Source organism: Doryrhamphus excisus, chromosome 1, assembly GCF_030265055.1.
Source record: "Doryrhamphus excisus isolate RoL2022-K1 chromosome 1, RoL_Dexc_1.0, whole genome shotgun sequence".
Lineage (NCBI taxonomy): Eukaryota > Metazoa > Chordata > Actinopteri > Syngnathiformes > Syngnathidae > Doryrhamphus > Doryrhamphus excisus.
The window spans coordinates 4373896-4390624 of NC_080466.1; the positions used below are offsets into that span (position 1 = coordinate 4373896).

At 38.5% G+C, this 16729-nt stretch overlaps 1 protein-coding gene across 2 annotated transcripts in view; it reads left to right on the forward strand.

Moving 5' to 3' along the window:
- The window catches only part of adcy9 (adenylate cyclase 9), a 38866-nt gene that overhangs the window by 4857 nt on the left and 17280 nt on the right, over positions 1–16729 (forward strand). For both annotated transcript variants that reach the window (XM_058065296.1, XM_058065291.1), the window contains exon 3: positions 16212–16402. In XM_058065296.1, the coding sequence (XP_057921279.1) occupies positions 16212–16402 (191 nt within the window). The remainder of the gene's footprint in view (positions 1–16211; positions 16403–16729) is intronic.

Sequence of the window (16729 nt, forward strand, 5' to 3'; positions counted from 1 at the left end):
AAAAACATGTTTTTAATATGATGCCGTTCACATTTTTAACTTATCTTTTATACATTTTAAGAAATTTTTGTTTTTGTGTTACTACCCCAACCTTCCAAAAGTGGGTCAAAAATGACCCGGTCAGGTTGTTTTCTTGAAATATCTTTGTAATGAAAAGTTTTTATCATTTCATATTCCAGGTACTCCTCAAAAAACATATTTTTGATATGATGCCATTCACATTTTTAACTTATCTTTTATACATTTTAAGAAATTTCTGTTTTTGTGTTACTACCCCAACCTTCCAAAAGTGGGTCAAAAATGACCCGGTCAGGTTGTTTTCTTGAAATATCTTTGTAATTAACATTTTTTATCATTTCATATTCCAGGTATTCCTCAAAAAACATGTTTTTGATATGATGCCGTTCACATTTTTTACTTATCTTTTATACATTTTAAGAAATTTTTGTTTTTGTGTTACTACCCCGACCTTCCAAAAGTGGGTCAAAAATGACCCGGTCAGGTTGTTTTCTTGAAATAACTTCATAATGAAATTTTTTTATCCTTTCATATTCCAAGTATTCCTCAAAAAACATGTTTTTAATATGATGCCGTTCACATTTTTATCTTATCTTTTATACATTTTAAGAAATGTTTGTTTTTGTGTTACTACCCCAACCTTCCAAAAGTGGGTCAAAAATGACCCGGTCAGGTTGTTTTCTTGAAATATCTTTGTAATGAAAAGTTTTTATCATTTCATATTCCAGGTACTCCTCAAAAAACATATTTTTGATATGATGCCATTCACATTTTTAACTTATCTTTTATACATTTTAAGAAATTTCTGTTTTTGTGTTACTACCCCAACCTTCCAAAAGTGGGTCAAAAATGACCGGTCAGGTTGTTTTCTTGAAATATCTTTGTAATGAAAAATTTTTATCGTCTTTTTAGCGTCTTGTATGACTCCCAGACTTCATCGAAATACTTTGGTTTCATCTTCCGAGCCTTCACCGTCATCTGCCCGCAAACATGTTCAATAATATTCATGTTTGGTGACAGCGCTGGCCAATTATGAGGCATTTTGACCTTCTTCTCTATCAGGAACTTTGATTCGTAGGGCGAAGTATGAAAAGGAGAGCCATTCCACTGAAGAATTTGCTCCTAATTTTGAAACTAATTGGCAGCAAGAATTTAAGGCCAACTCAACAATCATGTTGCATTTGCCAAAGTCCACATCTTCCAGAAAGGGTAGACAGTGGAAAAATGGCAGGAGGTTGATTTTTCTGATGACTCATTCACTAAACTGCATCCCAATCGCCACAAATACTGCCAAAGACCTGTTAGAACCTGCAGGAACCCAAGATTCACCCAGAAAAATGTCACATTTGGTGGAGGAATATCATGGCTCGTGGTTACATCCAGTATGGGGCTGTGGAAGACATCTGCAGAGTGGATGGCAACATCAACATCAGCCTGAAGTATCAAAAAATAACTTTATTGAACACGTTTAGGTTCACATGAAGAAGGAGGCTTGGAAGACGAAACCACAGAATCTTGATGAAGTCTGAGAGTCGTGCATGATTTTGATCAATTAATTATTGGTGTCATACACAATATTAATTCTTCTTACCGAGGGACTCTCACTTTATGTTCTGATGTATTTTGGAGCACGTTTGTTTTTTCAAATGAAAACATAATTTCTACCTTACATTATTGTGGTATACTTTTGTTCAAGTACAATCTGACCTTTCGGTCTTAATCACATGCTGAAACTGAATGAATAATACAATGCTTTATTTTGCTATAATTAGCATTATCTAGAGCAGGGGTCTCAAACTCAATTTACTTGGGGGCCACTGGACCTAGGGTCTGGGCGAGACTGGGCCGCATCAGGTTTTCCAAAAAAAAAAAAAAAAAAAACGCATTTATTAAAAACATTCATTCATTCATTTTCCACCGCTTTTCCTCACGAGGGTCGCGGGGGGGGGGGGGGGGGTGCTGGAGCCTATCCCAGCTGTCTTCGGGCGTAAGGCGGGGTACACCCTAGACTGGTCGCCAGCCAATCACAGGGCACATATAGACAAACAACCATTCACACTCACATTCATACCTATGGACAATTTGGAGTCGCCAATTAACCTAGCATGTTTTTGGAATGTGGGAGGAAACCGGAGTACCCGGAGAAAACCCACACATGCACGGGGAGAACATGCAAACTCCACACAGAGATGCCCGAGGGTGGAATTGAACCCTGGTCTCCTAGCTGTGAGATCTGTGCGCTAACCCCTAGACCACCGTGCCGCTTATTAAAAACAGAAAAATTAATAAACTTTGCTTTGGTTCCGATTTTCTACAATAAAAGCTCTGATAAAACATTCCACTGTTATCAAATATCTTATTTTTTATTTTTCTACACAAAATAAGATGAAAAATAAATAAACAAATTAAGAATAAAGAATTAATCAATCAGTAATGAATAAATAAATATAATAATAACAATAAAACTGCAAATAATAAAAACTTAAGAAACCACATATAGTTGGTGGGTAGACAAATTATTTTTTTCAGATTAAAATGAACAAAGCATTATTAGAGCCCTGTAGACATGACAAAACACGACTATAGTCACATTTATACTCTTTTTATTTACAACATATTGCGCAACTGCAGGGTCTTGAGACACATGCTAACTCGCAAAACTAGAGAGCTAGCGACCTAAACGGTAGCCTTCAAGTTATTTCCTTTAAACTTAAATAGCCAAAAACTTACCACTTCCACACGGATAGGGAGGATAACTATTAACAGTTATTTAACCTTTAACATGAACATTAATCAAACGTAATAATTTTTTCTGGGTACATGATACCATACAGCATCCATATCAGTCCACAGTCAAAGAAAGCCCTAATATGTGTGTATGTATTTGCAATTTTACAAATACCACCAAAAGCTTCTAAACTATACTTTTAAAGAGCAATTTTGGGTACAGTAAATGTACTACACCCAACCAAACGACGTATCCCTCGTGATTGTTCCTTCCCGAATCATTGCTTTGACCACTTGTACGGCAATTTCGCATTTGTTTGTGCGCTTGTGTAAACAGGTGCGTACCCGCATGTCTTGTCCTTTTGTGTCTGTTTGTCTCCACAGGCCCTTTTCCACTGTTCAGTGTGTTGCAGTGGGAAGACCATGCCCTCCGGCTGGTTAGTCTGTGCTAAATCAAACGTGTCACCTAAATATGCAGTAGCAAATAGATCAACTATAACAAGGCCAGTCCCAGTGGGCTTTGCTTATTCACTTCTTTAACAGACTTCATCATTTGTTTTCTGAGGACATATGTATATATACAAAAATATGTTTTTTGAGGAATACCTGGAATAACAATTTTTCATTACAAAGATATTTCAAGAAAACAACCTGACCGGGTCATTTTTGACCCACTTTTGGAAGGTTGGGGTAGTAACACAAAAACAAAAAATTCTTAAAATGTATAAAAGATAAGTTAAAAATGTGAACAGCATGATATCAAAATATGTTTTTGAGGAAAAGCTGGAATATGAAATAACAATTTTTCATTACAAAGATATTTCAAGAAAACAACCTGACCGGGTCATTTTTGACCCACTTTTGGAAGGTTGGGGTAGTAACACAAAAACAAAAATTTCTCAAAATATATAAAAGACAAGTTAAAAATGTGAACGGCATGATATCAAAAACATGTTTTTTGAGGAATACCTAAAATATGAAACGATAAAAATTTTTCATTCCGAAGATATTTCAAGAAAATAACCTGACCGGGTCATTTTTGACCCACTTTTGGAAGCTTGGGGTAGTGGCATAAAAACAACAAATTCTTAAAATGTATACAAGGTAAGTTAATATGTGAATGGCATGATATCAAAAACATGTTTTTTGAGGAATACCTAAAATATGAAATGATAAAAAATTTTCATTACGAAGATATTTCAAGAAAACAACCTGACCGGGTCATTTTTGACCCACTTTTGGAAGGTTGGGGTAGTAACACAAAAACAAAAATTTCTTAAAATGTATAAAAGATAAGTAAAAAATGTGAACGGCATCATATCAAAAACATGTTTTTTGAGGAATACCTGGAATATGAAATGATAAAAAATTTTAATTACGAAAATATTTCAAGAAAACAACCTGACCGGGTCATTTTTGACCCACTTTTGGAAGGTTGGGGTAGTAGCATAAAAACAACAAATTCTTAAAATGTATACAAGGTAAGTTAATATGTGAATGGCATGATATCAAAAACATGTTTTTTGAGGAATACCTAAAATATGAAACGATAAAAAATTTTCATTCCGAAGATATTTCAAGAAAACAACCTGACCGGGTCATTTTTGACCCACTTTTGGAAGGTTGGGGTAGTAACACAAAAACAAAAATGTCTTAAAATGTATAAAAGATAAGTTAAAAATGTGAACGGCATCATATCAAAAACATGTTTTTTGAGGAATACCTGGAATATGAAATAAAAAATTTTAATTACGAAGATATTTCAAGAAAACAACCTGACCGGGTCATTTTTGACCCACTTTTGGAAGGGTGGGGTAGTAACACAAAAACAAAAATTTCTTAAAATGTATAAAAGATAAGTTAAAAATGTGAATGGTATGATGTCAAAAATATGTTTTTTGAGGAATACCTGGAATATGAAATTATAAAAAAATTTTAATTCCGAAGATACTTCAAGAAAACAATGTGACCGGGTCATTTTTGACCCACTTATGCATCTAAGGGTTCATGTATCCGCTTCACACATTCAACAAGAGGCTTGTCATTCCTACGGCTCAGGAATGTGTTGAGTCAAATGTGTGAGGGTACGAGTGTGTGTTCATTGCTGATAAGCGTGCCCAACCCTGTCCCGGCCTGATTACGGATGGTGTTGTGCACACAGACAGACATATACACTCAATTCTGATTAGTACATGTGTCTATATTTAGCACATCAGGAATAGTTTTTGTACATGCAATTATCAGATAGGTTAGCAATATGTTTTTTTTCTGATTGGCTTCACACTATATCTGTTTTCAAAACAATAAATCAAGCTTTTTCTTGGTTGAATATGACATATTCATAGTTAAGCAAATTTTACATACTGTATGTTTTTTTTAACCTAAATTAAGCATTTTCAAGCATAAATTTGGAATATGTTAACTAAAATACATACACAGTAGAACCTTGTTTAGCATCCACACAATTTTGTGTGTTTTTTGGTTAACATCGAAAATCTGTGCCACAATTTTGCCTCGGATTGTGTACATTCTCTGGTTAGTGTACAATGTGGTGCACGTCGACTTACATCCACGATGGCCAATTTGCGTAAATTGACTTAGCATAGCCGGGCATTTTTTTTCAAGTTTCAAAAGGCGTTCGATGTCACAGAGGAGCAGACTTCCTTATATGGTTTATAGTGAGGAAGGAACTTTGGGCATGTGACCAATCACAGCAAAGTGGGCTTAGGTGGAATAAATTAAAACAGACCAATTTGGCAGGAAGCACAAATCAAAGGAAATACTGCAGGAATAGGTGCAGATTCTGGAAAATCTAGAAAGTTTTCTGTGAGGGTTATTGTGTGTAGCTGCTCTATAGGAGACCATAACTCAATACAAAAGGTGGTTTTTCGACACTTTGGGGTTTGAACATCGCACCCTGACTCAATCCCACGTTCTAAAATTAATAATTTTAATAAATGATTGCTGTTTTGTGGTTGACTATGATCTAATATTGGGTTTTTTTAACTCGCATTTAAGCAAATTTTACGTGTCTGTTGCCTAAATTAAGCATTTTCAAGCATTAAAATAGCTAAAGGAACTAAAATACAAATACATGTGTCAAATTCAACATGCATATTTTTGTCATCTGTAGCTGCCATGAGGCCATCAATGAAAACAATTTGATATCCTTTGTATGAGAGGCACTGCAAGATAATTAAGTAAAAGAAAGATAATGTATTATTCTAAACCGATCACTAGGAAAACATGCATTTAACATTTATTATTATTTTTTTTTATTGAACTTGAAACTGTGGTGAAAATGAAATGCAAACTGCACAAAGCCACATGAACCTTTTTAGTTTCAGGAAATAAAGTTACATGGGACTAAAAGTTCCTCAATTTTTAGTGGATAGGAGCCAATACAAAGGAAGATTCACCGTATCAGAATGTAAAAAGCTGGGCTTGTAAAGTCCGCGTTCTGTAGAAAGACATGAGTCATTAGAAGGAAGAGGAGGGAAGAACAAGTCACATATTTTCTGGTCGTGACCTTTTCCCACAAAGTTCCCACAGTCTATCTTAGGGCACCGGGGGAGTTTTTTTTAATCGTTATATGTGCCTTAAGAGGATGCTTTGCAATTGCCATTATTTCAGAGATTTGTTGTGTATTTGAAGAGTATTAGACATGACCTCTTAAGTGTAGAATTACCTTAGTACAGTATATTTTATTGTGTAAAAGTACCTTCCTCAGAATATACATACTGTATGTGGCCAAACAAACATAATGGGTGTGATCAGGGTTGCTTTGCAGCAGCGCCAAGGTTGGTGATTACTCATTCAAGGACTGTCCTTTACCACAAAGCATAAGAGACTCCCGTCCTATGAAGCATGCATTGACCAGCTGTGTGTGTGTTTATGTGAGTGTGTAAACTCACTTCTCAAGTCACAGCACGATATACCCAACCATCACTATTCCTTCCTCTGGTTTTGACATTAAAATGTCTGCAGTTGTGGAAATAGAAATTGACTTGTAAGACACTTTTGGTCTGATCTGCAAAAGTATTACTCATAAGACATGGCACATAAGATAAGATAAGATATGCCTTTATTCGTCCCTCAATGGGGAAAGAGTACAGAATCAGTTAAGCAGTACAAAATACACAATATAGAAAAATAAACAATATAAACAACTCAAGTATTAACAAAAATCAACAGTTTTTCCCAGAGTTCTATACAATACAGTATGTAGATAATATGAAACGAGATGAGATATATGACCAGTCTATACACTGAGATCTTGTTAGAGAGTTAATATGAGGCATTATGGAAATACTTCACATGCGATCCGTTTTGCGTGTTTGACGTCATAAATATGCCGGTTATCAGAACGTGTGAAATACTAGGAAGTGGTGATGCAAATGTAATAATTTTGCACTTGCTTTGCGATTTTTCAAACCTAAAATAGAACATTCTGCGACGATTATTCGGATGATTCGAATACCTTTTTTGAGGAATCGGTTGCATCACCAAATGCGCGTACGTCACCCACGCAGAGGACGAAAAAGGAAGCAGGTGTTTGAAGACGTGGGAAGATTGAAGAGGTTAACCACTAGAGGTCTACACGGAGCGGCTGGTCCCACGGCTGGACGGACTCCTCGGCTAACGGGGCGGGGCGGGCTGAAGAAATCTCAAGAACATGGCCACGGCTATGGAAAACTCAAGACTTTTTGCTTTCCGCGGTAGTTCTTCACAAATGTCTTAGTGCATTGAATTCATTCATTCATTCATTTTCTACCGCTTTTTCCTCACGAGGGTCGTGGGGGATGCTGGAGCCTATCCCAGCTGTCTTCGGGCGAGAGGCGGGGTACACCCTGGACTGGCCGCCAGCCAATCACAGGGCACATATAGACAAACAACCATTCACACTCACATTCATACCTATGGACAATTTGGAGTCGCTAATTAATCTAGCATGTTTTTGGAATGTGGGAGGAAACCGGAGTACCCGGAGAAAACCCACACATGCACGGGGAGAACATGCAAACTCCACACTGGTGGAATTGAACCCTGGTGTCCTAGCTGTGAGGTCTGCGCGCTAACCACTTGCCCGCTGTGCATTGAATTATGGTTCATAAATTTGTGTAGATAATAAAAATCACTGAATGTCTTAACATTTCACCATTAAATATAACATTCAACAGTGCAACATGCATAGAACTTTTGCACAAGCCACTGCTGCAGAAGACATTTGAGGTGCACCTTCTGGAATTGTAAAAATCATCTTTAATATTGATAGCCTCATTTGTTTCTTGTCACCTATATTGTCCATAATCCTTCCTTATACAGTAAACCTCGGATATATCGGACTCGGATATATCGGAAATTCACTCACAACGGACAGATAAAAAAGAACCGATTTTTCTGTAATGCATTTCCAATAAAAATTCATTGCATATATCGGATTTTTTATAACGGATTTCGCCTATTTCGGACAAAATCTCCAGTCCCGTTCCAATGCATTTCCATTAAATTTCCCTCGCATATATCGGATGGCGCTCCGATTCATTCGCCGAATCGTGACAGGCCGCTATACGACGTCATTTGCAATGTTTGCAGCGTTGCCTGCGCGTCCAGGTACATTGGAAACATAGTCAAGGAAGTGCCTTTTTATAACAGATAAAATCCGATTTACGCATATACCGGATATAAATCCGATATATGCGTAAAACGGACATTTTCCGGTATACGCATATAACGGATTTCGTTTATATCGGACAAAACCAGTGGGAACAATTGAATCCGATATATCCGAGGTTTACTGTATCATCTTTTTCACACAATTTAAACTATCTTGAGCTGAAAAGAGGTCATTTAGTTTTTGCGCTTGTTTGGCCGGTAAATGTATGGTAAATGGTAAATATGTGCCCTGTGATTGGCTGGCGACCAGTCCAGGGTGTACTCCGCCTCTCGCTCAAAGACAGCTGGGATAGGCTCCAGCACCCCCGTGACCCTCGTGAGGAAAAAAGCGGTAGAAAATGAATGAATGAATGAATGAACCATTTAGTGGCCGTCTGGAGCCCTGTTTTTGCACTATGCTCGATCCCGCCGTGCAAGCGGGTGTGGAGATTGTAAAGTTAAAGAACAACATATCTTATAATGCAAAGATTTCAGATTTCATGGAACCGTCTTCACTAATGTGATGTCAAAAAAAAAGAGGAAAGGGAGGAAACTCGGGAGGGTATTTGAATCAGGATCATGTGAGAATCTCATCCCATGGTTCCATCAGCATTTCCAAATATGGAGACATTTGCAATTACACAAGGTCTGTTCTCAAGACCTGCTATGGACCGGGTAGAAAAATCAGACGGTAGGAAAAGGGAGGGAAGTATGAAAAAAAAAGAGACGTATGGGAGCCAAGGGTTAAGTTAAAGGAAGACATGAAAAATGAGGGATGAGGGATGTCAAGATAGGTGGTGAGAGATGTAAAGTTTGGCAAGACAACAGAAGGATTTGTGAAGTTGAAGGTTAGAGCAATAAAGTTAAGTAAAGTTAGACAGTTGCAAGGCCGAGTCTGGGAAGAAAGAAAAGAAGTTGAAGTCTATTTTTAGTTCTGGAACGGTTCGCTCTGTCCCGGGCCCATGGGCAAAATGGAACAGACATTTTCATTAAGCAAGCTGTTAAGAATACACGCAAATGTACATATACACGTATAGTTTATCTGATTTGTTGTGTTTTTTTTTGCAGTACTGTAGCAGTTATGTTCGAGGTCTAGAACTGCAGGCTCATGAGCACTAAAATATTAGGGGTCAAAGGAAGGAACTCCAGACAACCATGGGAAAGGGCTCTGCTGGACTAGACCAGTAGAATCAATAGAGGCACTTAGGAGGAAGGGCTGACAGAACAGGGATGAATGACTAAAAAAGAAAGCATAGTACCTTGAAGTACTTGGTAGTACCTGCTTTTGAAGGTACTTAAGGTGACTTTTCACTTCTAAGTAGAAAAAAGTTTGTAATTAACAAATTTGTGGTATATAAATTAATGTTTTTTCGGCACGGCGGTCGAGTGGTTAGCGTGGAGCACTCACAGCTAGGAGACCAGGGTTCAATTCCACCCTCGGCCATCTCTGTGTGGAGTTTGCATGTTCTCCCCGTGCATGTGTGGGTTTTCTCCGGGTACTCCGGTTTCCTCCCACATTCCAAAAACATGCTAGGTTAATTGGCGACTCCAAATTGTCCATAGGTATGAATGTGAGTGTGAATGGTTGTTTGTCTATATGTGCCCTGTGATTGGCTGGCGACCAGTCCAGGGTGTACCCCGCCTCTCGCCTGAAGACATTCTGGGATAGGCTCCAGCACCCCCCGCAACCCTCATTTTAGTGTTGTGTCCTTTATTCCAAAGTAAAATCTTTTGTCAGTCACTCAGTCACAAACCGAAGTTTTAAAGTCATGAATGAAGTAATGTAGTCATCCCAATGTTATACAGGTCAAAAGCGTTTTCACTTTCAGTGCAAGTGCGATATGTGAGTGTGTGGTCGTCAGAAGTTAGAGTGTGTGTGATAGAATAGTGTTTTTCTGATGTGTGTGTCCATGGTGCTTATGATCTTCTGGTGTGCATGTGGAATTTCACAGCACAGCTATGCTTCCTCTCCATTCATTCATTGCTTCATTCATTCCAATGTTCACATGTAGTGAACGTGTGTGTGTGTGTGTGTGTGTGTGCGTGCATATTTTTAATAGTATATGTCAAGCAAATGTAATGGAGCAGCATTGCGCAACTTTAGAAGAGTCATAAAAGTTAATTGTTTCTGCATGTGAATCGGCGTGTTTTGGCTCATGCTATTTGTGCAGTCATCCAGCTCAGAGATGGGAAGATACTATATACCAGGGGTCTCAAACACGCGGCCTGGACACTAGTTTGAGGCCCCCACCTTGATATGAAAGTTTAATGTTAGTGCGGCCCGCGCAAGTTTGATATGGATGCTGTATGGTATCATGTACCCAGAAAAAATTATTACGTTTGATTAATGTTCATGTTAACGGTTAAATAACTGTTAATAGTTATCCTCCCTATCCGTGTGGAAGTGGTAGGTTTTTGGCTATTTAAGTTTAAAGGAAATAACTTGAAGGCTACCGTTTAGGTCGCTAGCTCTCTCGTTTGCGAGTTAGCATGTGTCTCAAAACCCTGCAGTTGCGCAATATGTTGTAAATAAAAAGAGTATAAATGTGACTATAGTCGTGTTTTGTCATGTCTACAGGGCTCTAATAATGCTTTGTTCATTTTAATCTGAAAAAAATAATTTGTCTACCCACCAACTATATGTGGTTTCTTAAGTTTTTATTATTTGCCATATATTTATTTATTACTGATTTATTGATTTTCTTTATTCTTGATTTGTTTATTTATTTTTCATCTTATTTTGTGTAGAAAAATAAAAAGTAAGATATTTGAGAACAGTGGAATCAGAGCTTTTCTTGTAGAAAATTGGAAATGTGATTATTTAATTTGTGGTATTTTAAAGAATATTTTAGTTTTTTCTCGCACATTTATTTTTTAATTTCACTGAAACAATACCATAACATTGATGTTTTTTTATATCCATGTTAGTTTGTGATGACTGGTGTGGTGATTGTATAGTTGGAGTGGTGTCATTCTTTTTTTCTTTTGTACTGGACTACGTACGATACAATGACTAGTAATGAACTGGTTGATCTTGGCACGTAGTTGGGTGCCTCAAGCTGGGTGAGGGTGGTTGGATGTGGGGTTTTCATTCTTGTAGACAAGGAATAATATATGTTTTGTTGGGATGAGGTTGGAATCTGGGTGGTTAGGGGGGTGGGACTCTAGATAAGTCGAACATGTGTACGTTTATATATACATAGGTATTTTTATTTGTGTTGATTTATATTTGGTTTGTTGTGCTTTGGATGATGTTCGAAATAAAGAAGGGAAAAAAATAAAATAATCGCCACACCATTATGGTCAGTACTTTATTCTGTTCAAGTATTGGCTGTATGTTTGGCCGGATTGTGATAAACTATTGCGTGTGTCCTGGTCTGTACTTTCTGGAAATGAGTTATCAGCTCATTGAACAGTTCAAGTCTGTGTCACAGTTCAGGTCTGTTTGAATCAGACATGATTCGGGATAATATTTAACTCGGTTTAAAGTTTATCAGGAAAGGAACTGTGTCCAAATGAAACACCTTTTATTGTTGTCGGAACTTGTTTTTCCTCCTTTCTCTGAGTGCTTTTTCTCAGTCCCTTTTCAATGGTTCACTGATTTCCCCCAAGTATTGTCCATGTGTGTCTGTGACATGCTGTGTTGTATGTCAGTGGGAGTCGTGAGAGTGATACACTATGTCCATAGAGAGGGAAGGATTAAAGCTAAATGCTGCAGGTTGTTTACTGCCTTTGTACTTTATTTGTTGTACAAGAACATTTTAGACCAGGGGTCTCAAACTCAATTTACTTGGGGGGCCACTGGAGCTCGGGTCTGGGTGAAACTGGGCCGCATCAGGTTTTCCAAAAAAACGCATTTATTAAAAACAGAAAAATGAATAAACTTTGCTTTGGTTCCGATTTTCTACAAGAAAAGCTCTGATAAAACATTCCACTCTTCTCAAATATTTTAATTTTTTTTTCTACACAAAATAAGATGAAAAATAAATAAACAAATCAAGAATAAAGAAAATCAATCAGTAATAAATATATGTAATAATAATAATAATAATAATAAAACGGCAAATAATAAAAACTTAAGAAACCACATATAGTTGGTGGGTAGACAAATTATTTTTTTTCAGATTAAAATGAACAAAGCATTATTAGAGCCCTGTAGACATGACAAAACACGACTATAGTCACATTTATACTCTTTTTATTTACAACATATTGCGCAACTGCAGGGTCTTGAGACACATGCTAACTCGCAAACTAGAGAGCTAGCGACCTAAACGGTAGCCCTTCAAGTTATTTCCTTTAAACTTAAATTGCCAAAAACGTACCACTTCCACACGGATAGGGAGGATAACTATTAACAGTTATTTAACCTTTAACATGAACATGAATCAAACGTAATAATTTTTTCTGGGTACATGATACCATACGGCATCCATATCAAACTTGCGCGGGCCGCACTAACATTAAACTTTCATATCAAGACGGGGGCTTCAAACTAGTGTCCTGCGGGCCACATTTGGCCCACGGGCCGCGTGTTTGAGACCCCTGTTTTAGACCGATCACAGCACTTCCATGAGTTGGTATGTTTTTGTCTTATGAATGCCTCAAAGATGATGATGATGTACTTGCTGACTCACTTGATAAATTATTTTTTAGTTATGAATTCATTATTTTATTTATGAAGACAGAAGCACAAAAAGCAGGATGAAACTTGGTCAAATAATCGCTGATTGTCAACATTATTTTGAGACCAGTTTTATGTCATAAATTTAATGATACGTCATATCAAAAGCAATAAACTTAACTTTAGAGCTTTCATATAAAATTAACATGATAAAAAAAAACAATGAAAATAAAATGTGGGCGGCACGGTGTTCTAGTGGTTAGCGTGCAGACCTCACAGCTAGGAGACCAGGGTTCAATTCCACCCTCAGCCATCTCTATTTGGAGTTTGCATGTTCTCCCCGTGCATGCGTGGGTTTTCTCCGGGTACTCCGGTTTCCTCCCACATTCCAAAAACATGCTAGGTTAATTAGCCACTCCAAATTGTCCATATGTATGAATGTGAGTGTGAATGGTTGTTTGTCTATATGTGCCCTGTGATTGGCTGGCGACCAGTCCAGGGTGTACCCCGCCTCTCGCCCGAAGACATTCTGGGATAGGGTCCAACACCCCCCGCAACCTTTGTGAGGAAAAGCGGTAGAAAATGAATGAATGAAAAATAAAATGCAAAAATTCCATTTAAATCCCTAAAACCCCAAATTAACATTATTAATTCTGTTTAAAGCTGAAGTATTGCCACACTGGGATTGTGGCATTCGCCTTAGAAGCCATCGCATTCGTGCCTTCATTCATGTTTGCGTTTGCTCACTTGCAGACTGCAGGACTCTGTGCACTCGCTAGCAGCCCCCGTCTCCACCCACTGGGACAAAGAGACTTGAGTGACTGACTGGCTGATAGGAGGGTTCACTCACTCGGTTCATTCAGCTACACAACCAACATGCCCAAGTGTTGAGACAGGTGCGCAAAGTGAACCCTCTTGTCATCCAGCCTGTTTGGTAGAAAGGAGGACAACAAACACGCTTGCACATGTTAATATATGGACAGCGGCATAATGATCAAGTTTGTTTTTTATTTATCGTGCTATTAATTGATGTATTGATTATCGTGACAGGCCTAGTTGGGTGTTTTTGTGTGCGTTTTCAGAAGCGACATGCGGTGAGGTTCAATGCTGGTGTGGCGCTGACTCTTGTGGGGGTTCATTCATTCATTCATTTATTTTCTACCGCTTTTTCCTCACGAGGGTCGCAGGGGCACACCCTGGACTGGTGGCCAGCCAATCACAGGGCACATATAGACAAACAACCATTCACACTCACATTCATACCTATGGACAATTTGGAGTCGCCAATTAACCTAGCATGTTTTTGGAATGTGGGAGGAAACCGGAGTACCCGGAGAAAACCCACGCATGCACGGGGAGAACATGCAAACTCCACACAGAGATGGTCAAGGGTGGAATTGAACCCTGGTCTCCTAACTGTGAGGTCTGCGCGCTAACCACTAGACCACTGTGCCGAAAAACCTGATTAAAAACATTAATTTATATACCACAAATTTGTTAATTACAAACTTTTTGGGCACATGGCACATATAGACAAACAACCATTCACACTCACATTCATACCTATGGACAATTTGGAGTCGCTAATTAACCTAGCATGTTTTTGGAATGTGGGAGGAAACCGGAGTACCCTGAGAAAACCCACGCATGCACAGGGAGAACATGCAAACTCCACACAGAGATGGTCGAGGGTGGAATTGAACCCAGGTCTCCTAGCTGTGACGTCTGTGCGCTAACCACTAGATCGCCGTGCCACCAATACACATTAATAACATTGTTAAATCGCCCCGAACATGCAAACTCCACACAAGAGATGGCCGAGGGTGGAATTGAACCCAGGTCTCCTAGCTGTGAGGTCTGCGCGCTAACCGCTTTGACCGCCGTGCAGCCCGTTACAGAATTCAATATGTCTGAAAAAGAGTAGAAAGAAGCAGAGCTTATTTAATCCTACCTGTTCAATGTCTTTGCAATTTTTTAATAGTGATAGATAGGAGTGTTTCAGTTGAGTCGACTGAAGTATTTGACGATTACATTTGGGGCAATCTGATTGGACTATTAATCTCATTGTCCAAACATTTTGATAGAAAAAGTGCCTAATTTGTGCTAATACCGAATCAAAAATGTTGTTTGTGTTTAACAGAAAACCGAGAGCCAGTTTTTTTGAGATGTTTGAGTCACCAATGAGGGATTGGGTTAACTCTGCTCTGCTCTGCCCAAATATTACTTATAATTAATATTACTTATAATATTACAGACAATATTAAAACCTGATTAAAAACATTAATTTATATACCACAAATTTGTTAATTACAAACTTTTTGGGCACATGGCACATATAGACAAACAACCATTCACACTCACATTCATACCTATGGACAATTTGGAGTCGCCAATTAACCTAGCATGTTTTTGGAATGTGGGAGGAAACCGGAGTACCCGGAGAAAACCCACGGGGGAGAACATGCAAACTCCACACAGAGATGGTCGAGGGTGGAATTGAACCCTGGTCTCCTAGCTGTGAGGTCTGCTTGCTAACCACTAGACCGCCGTGCCGCCTGTTGTGGAGGTTGTTTTATGTTAATACAAAAAGAAGAGAATAAGTGGCTTTGTTTTTTTTTTTTCCACCCACTGAGCATCAGAAGCTTTTGATATGGTTTTTGCTCTGTTTGCTTTTATTTTAGGTATGGATACTTTAATAATTATGTAAATCTCGGGAATGGCCTGAACCTACCCGCGTGGTAAAAAATGTACAGTAAACGTACCGTACCGGTGACTTTGTTCTGCACAAACTTTGATGGCTGACATCCACATCTCTTTGTGACCAGCAAATACTCTTATTTGTTAAAATGCTAACACATTTGCTCCTTTAGCTATTTGAGCACAGAGGCCATCCAGTTGGGTTAGTGTGTGTTTGAACAGGCTGATAGCAGCTGGCAACGGACCAGCACACTAATCCACTGTGTGTATATTTCCTTGTTGGCCCTACAGTAGTGTGAACATGAGCTCTGGGATGATGTGTAAACAAGAGTTGGTGAAACAAGCAGTGTTTCATTACCACCCGATTCCAACTGTTGCTTTCATTTCTTTACAGTACCTCACATTGGACATCGATATTTTAAAATGTTTCCACATCAAGGAAGTCAAATTTGTGATGCAGTTTTTTTTTGTTTTACTGTTTTTTCCTCAGGGTTAAAAACCTACCTGATATCGGGAAGGAAATGGGGACATGATGTACTGTGTGGCTGTTCTCAGCGGGGAGGTGATTTTGTTGGACTGAGCGTGTCGTCCTGTCCTCAGAGCCATACCCCGGACGTCATCCTTGGGGGAGGCCAAGTTGCTGAACCCTTGCTGCCCAACCAACCACCAGACAGGACCGGGGTAGGTCACAAGAAAAACTAATTGTGTGGGGAAGGTATAAATAATGTGTATTAAAATAGCAAATGCATATTGAATATGATTCGGTAGATATGATGAAGTTTCACCAAACCGCTGGTGATAGGCACCGGTACCGTAGTATCGTTACATTGTTAAAAAAAAACATCTAACTCAACAATCTGTGTTTTTAAGTGTGTGGTATATCATACTGACCATGCTGAGGATGGTGGTGATACGGAAAAACTAGCAACGTTTTAAGGTCCGGTACCTTCAAACTGTATAAGGCAGGGGTCTCAAACACGATGCCCCCGCCTTGATATGAAAGTTTAA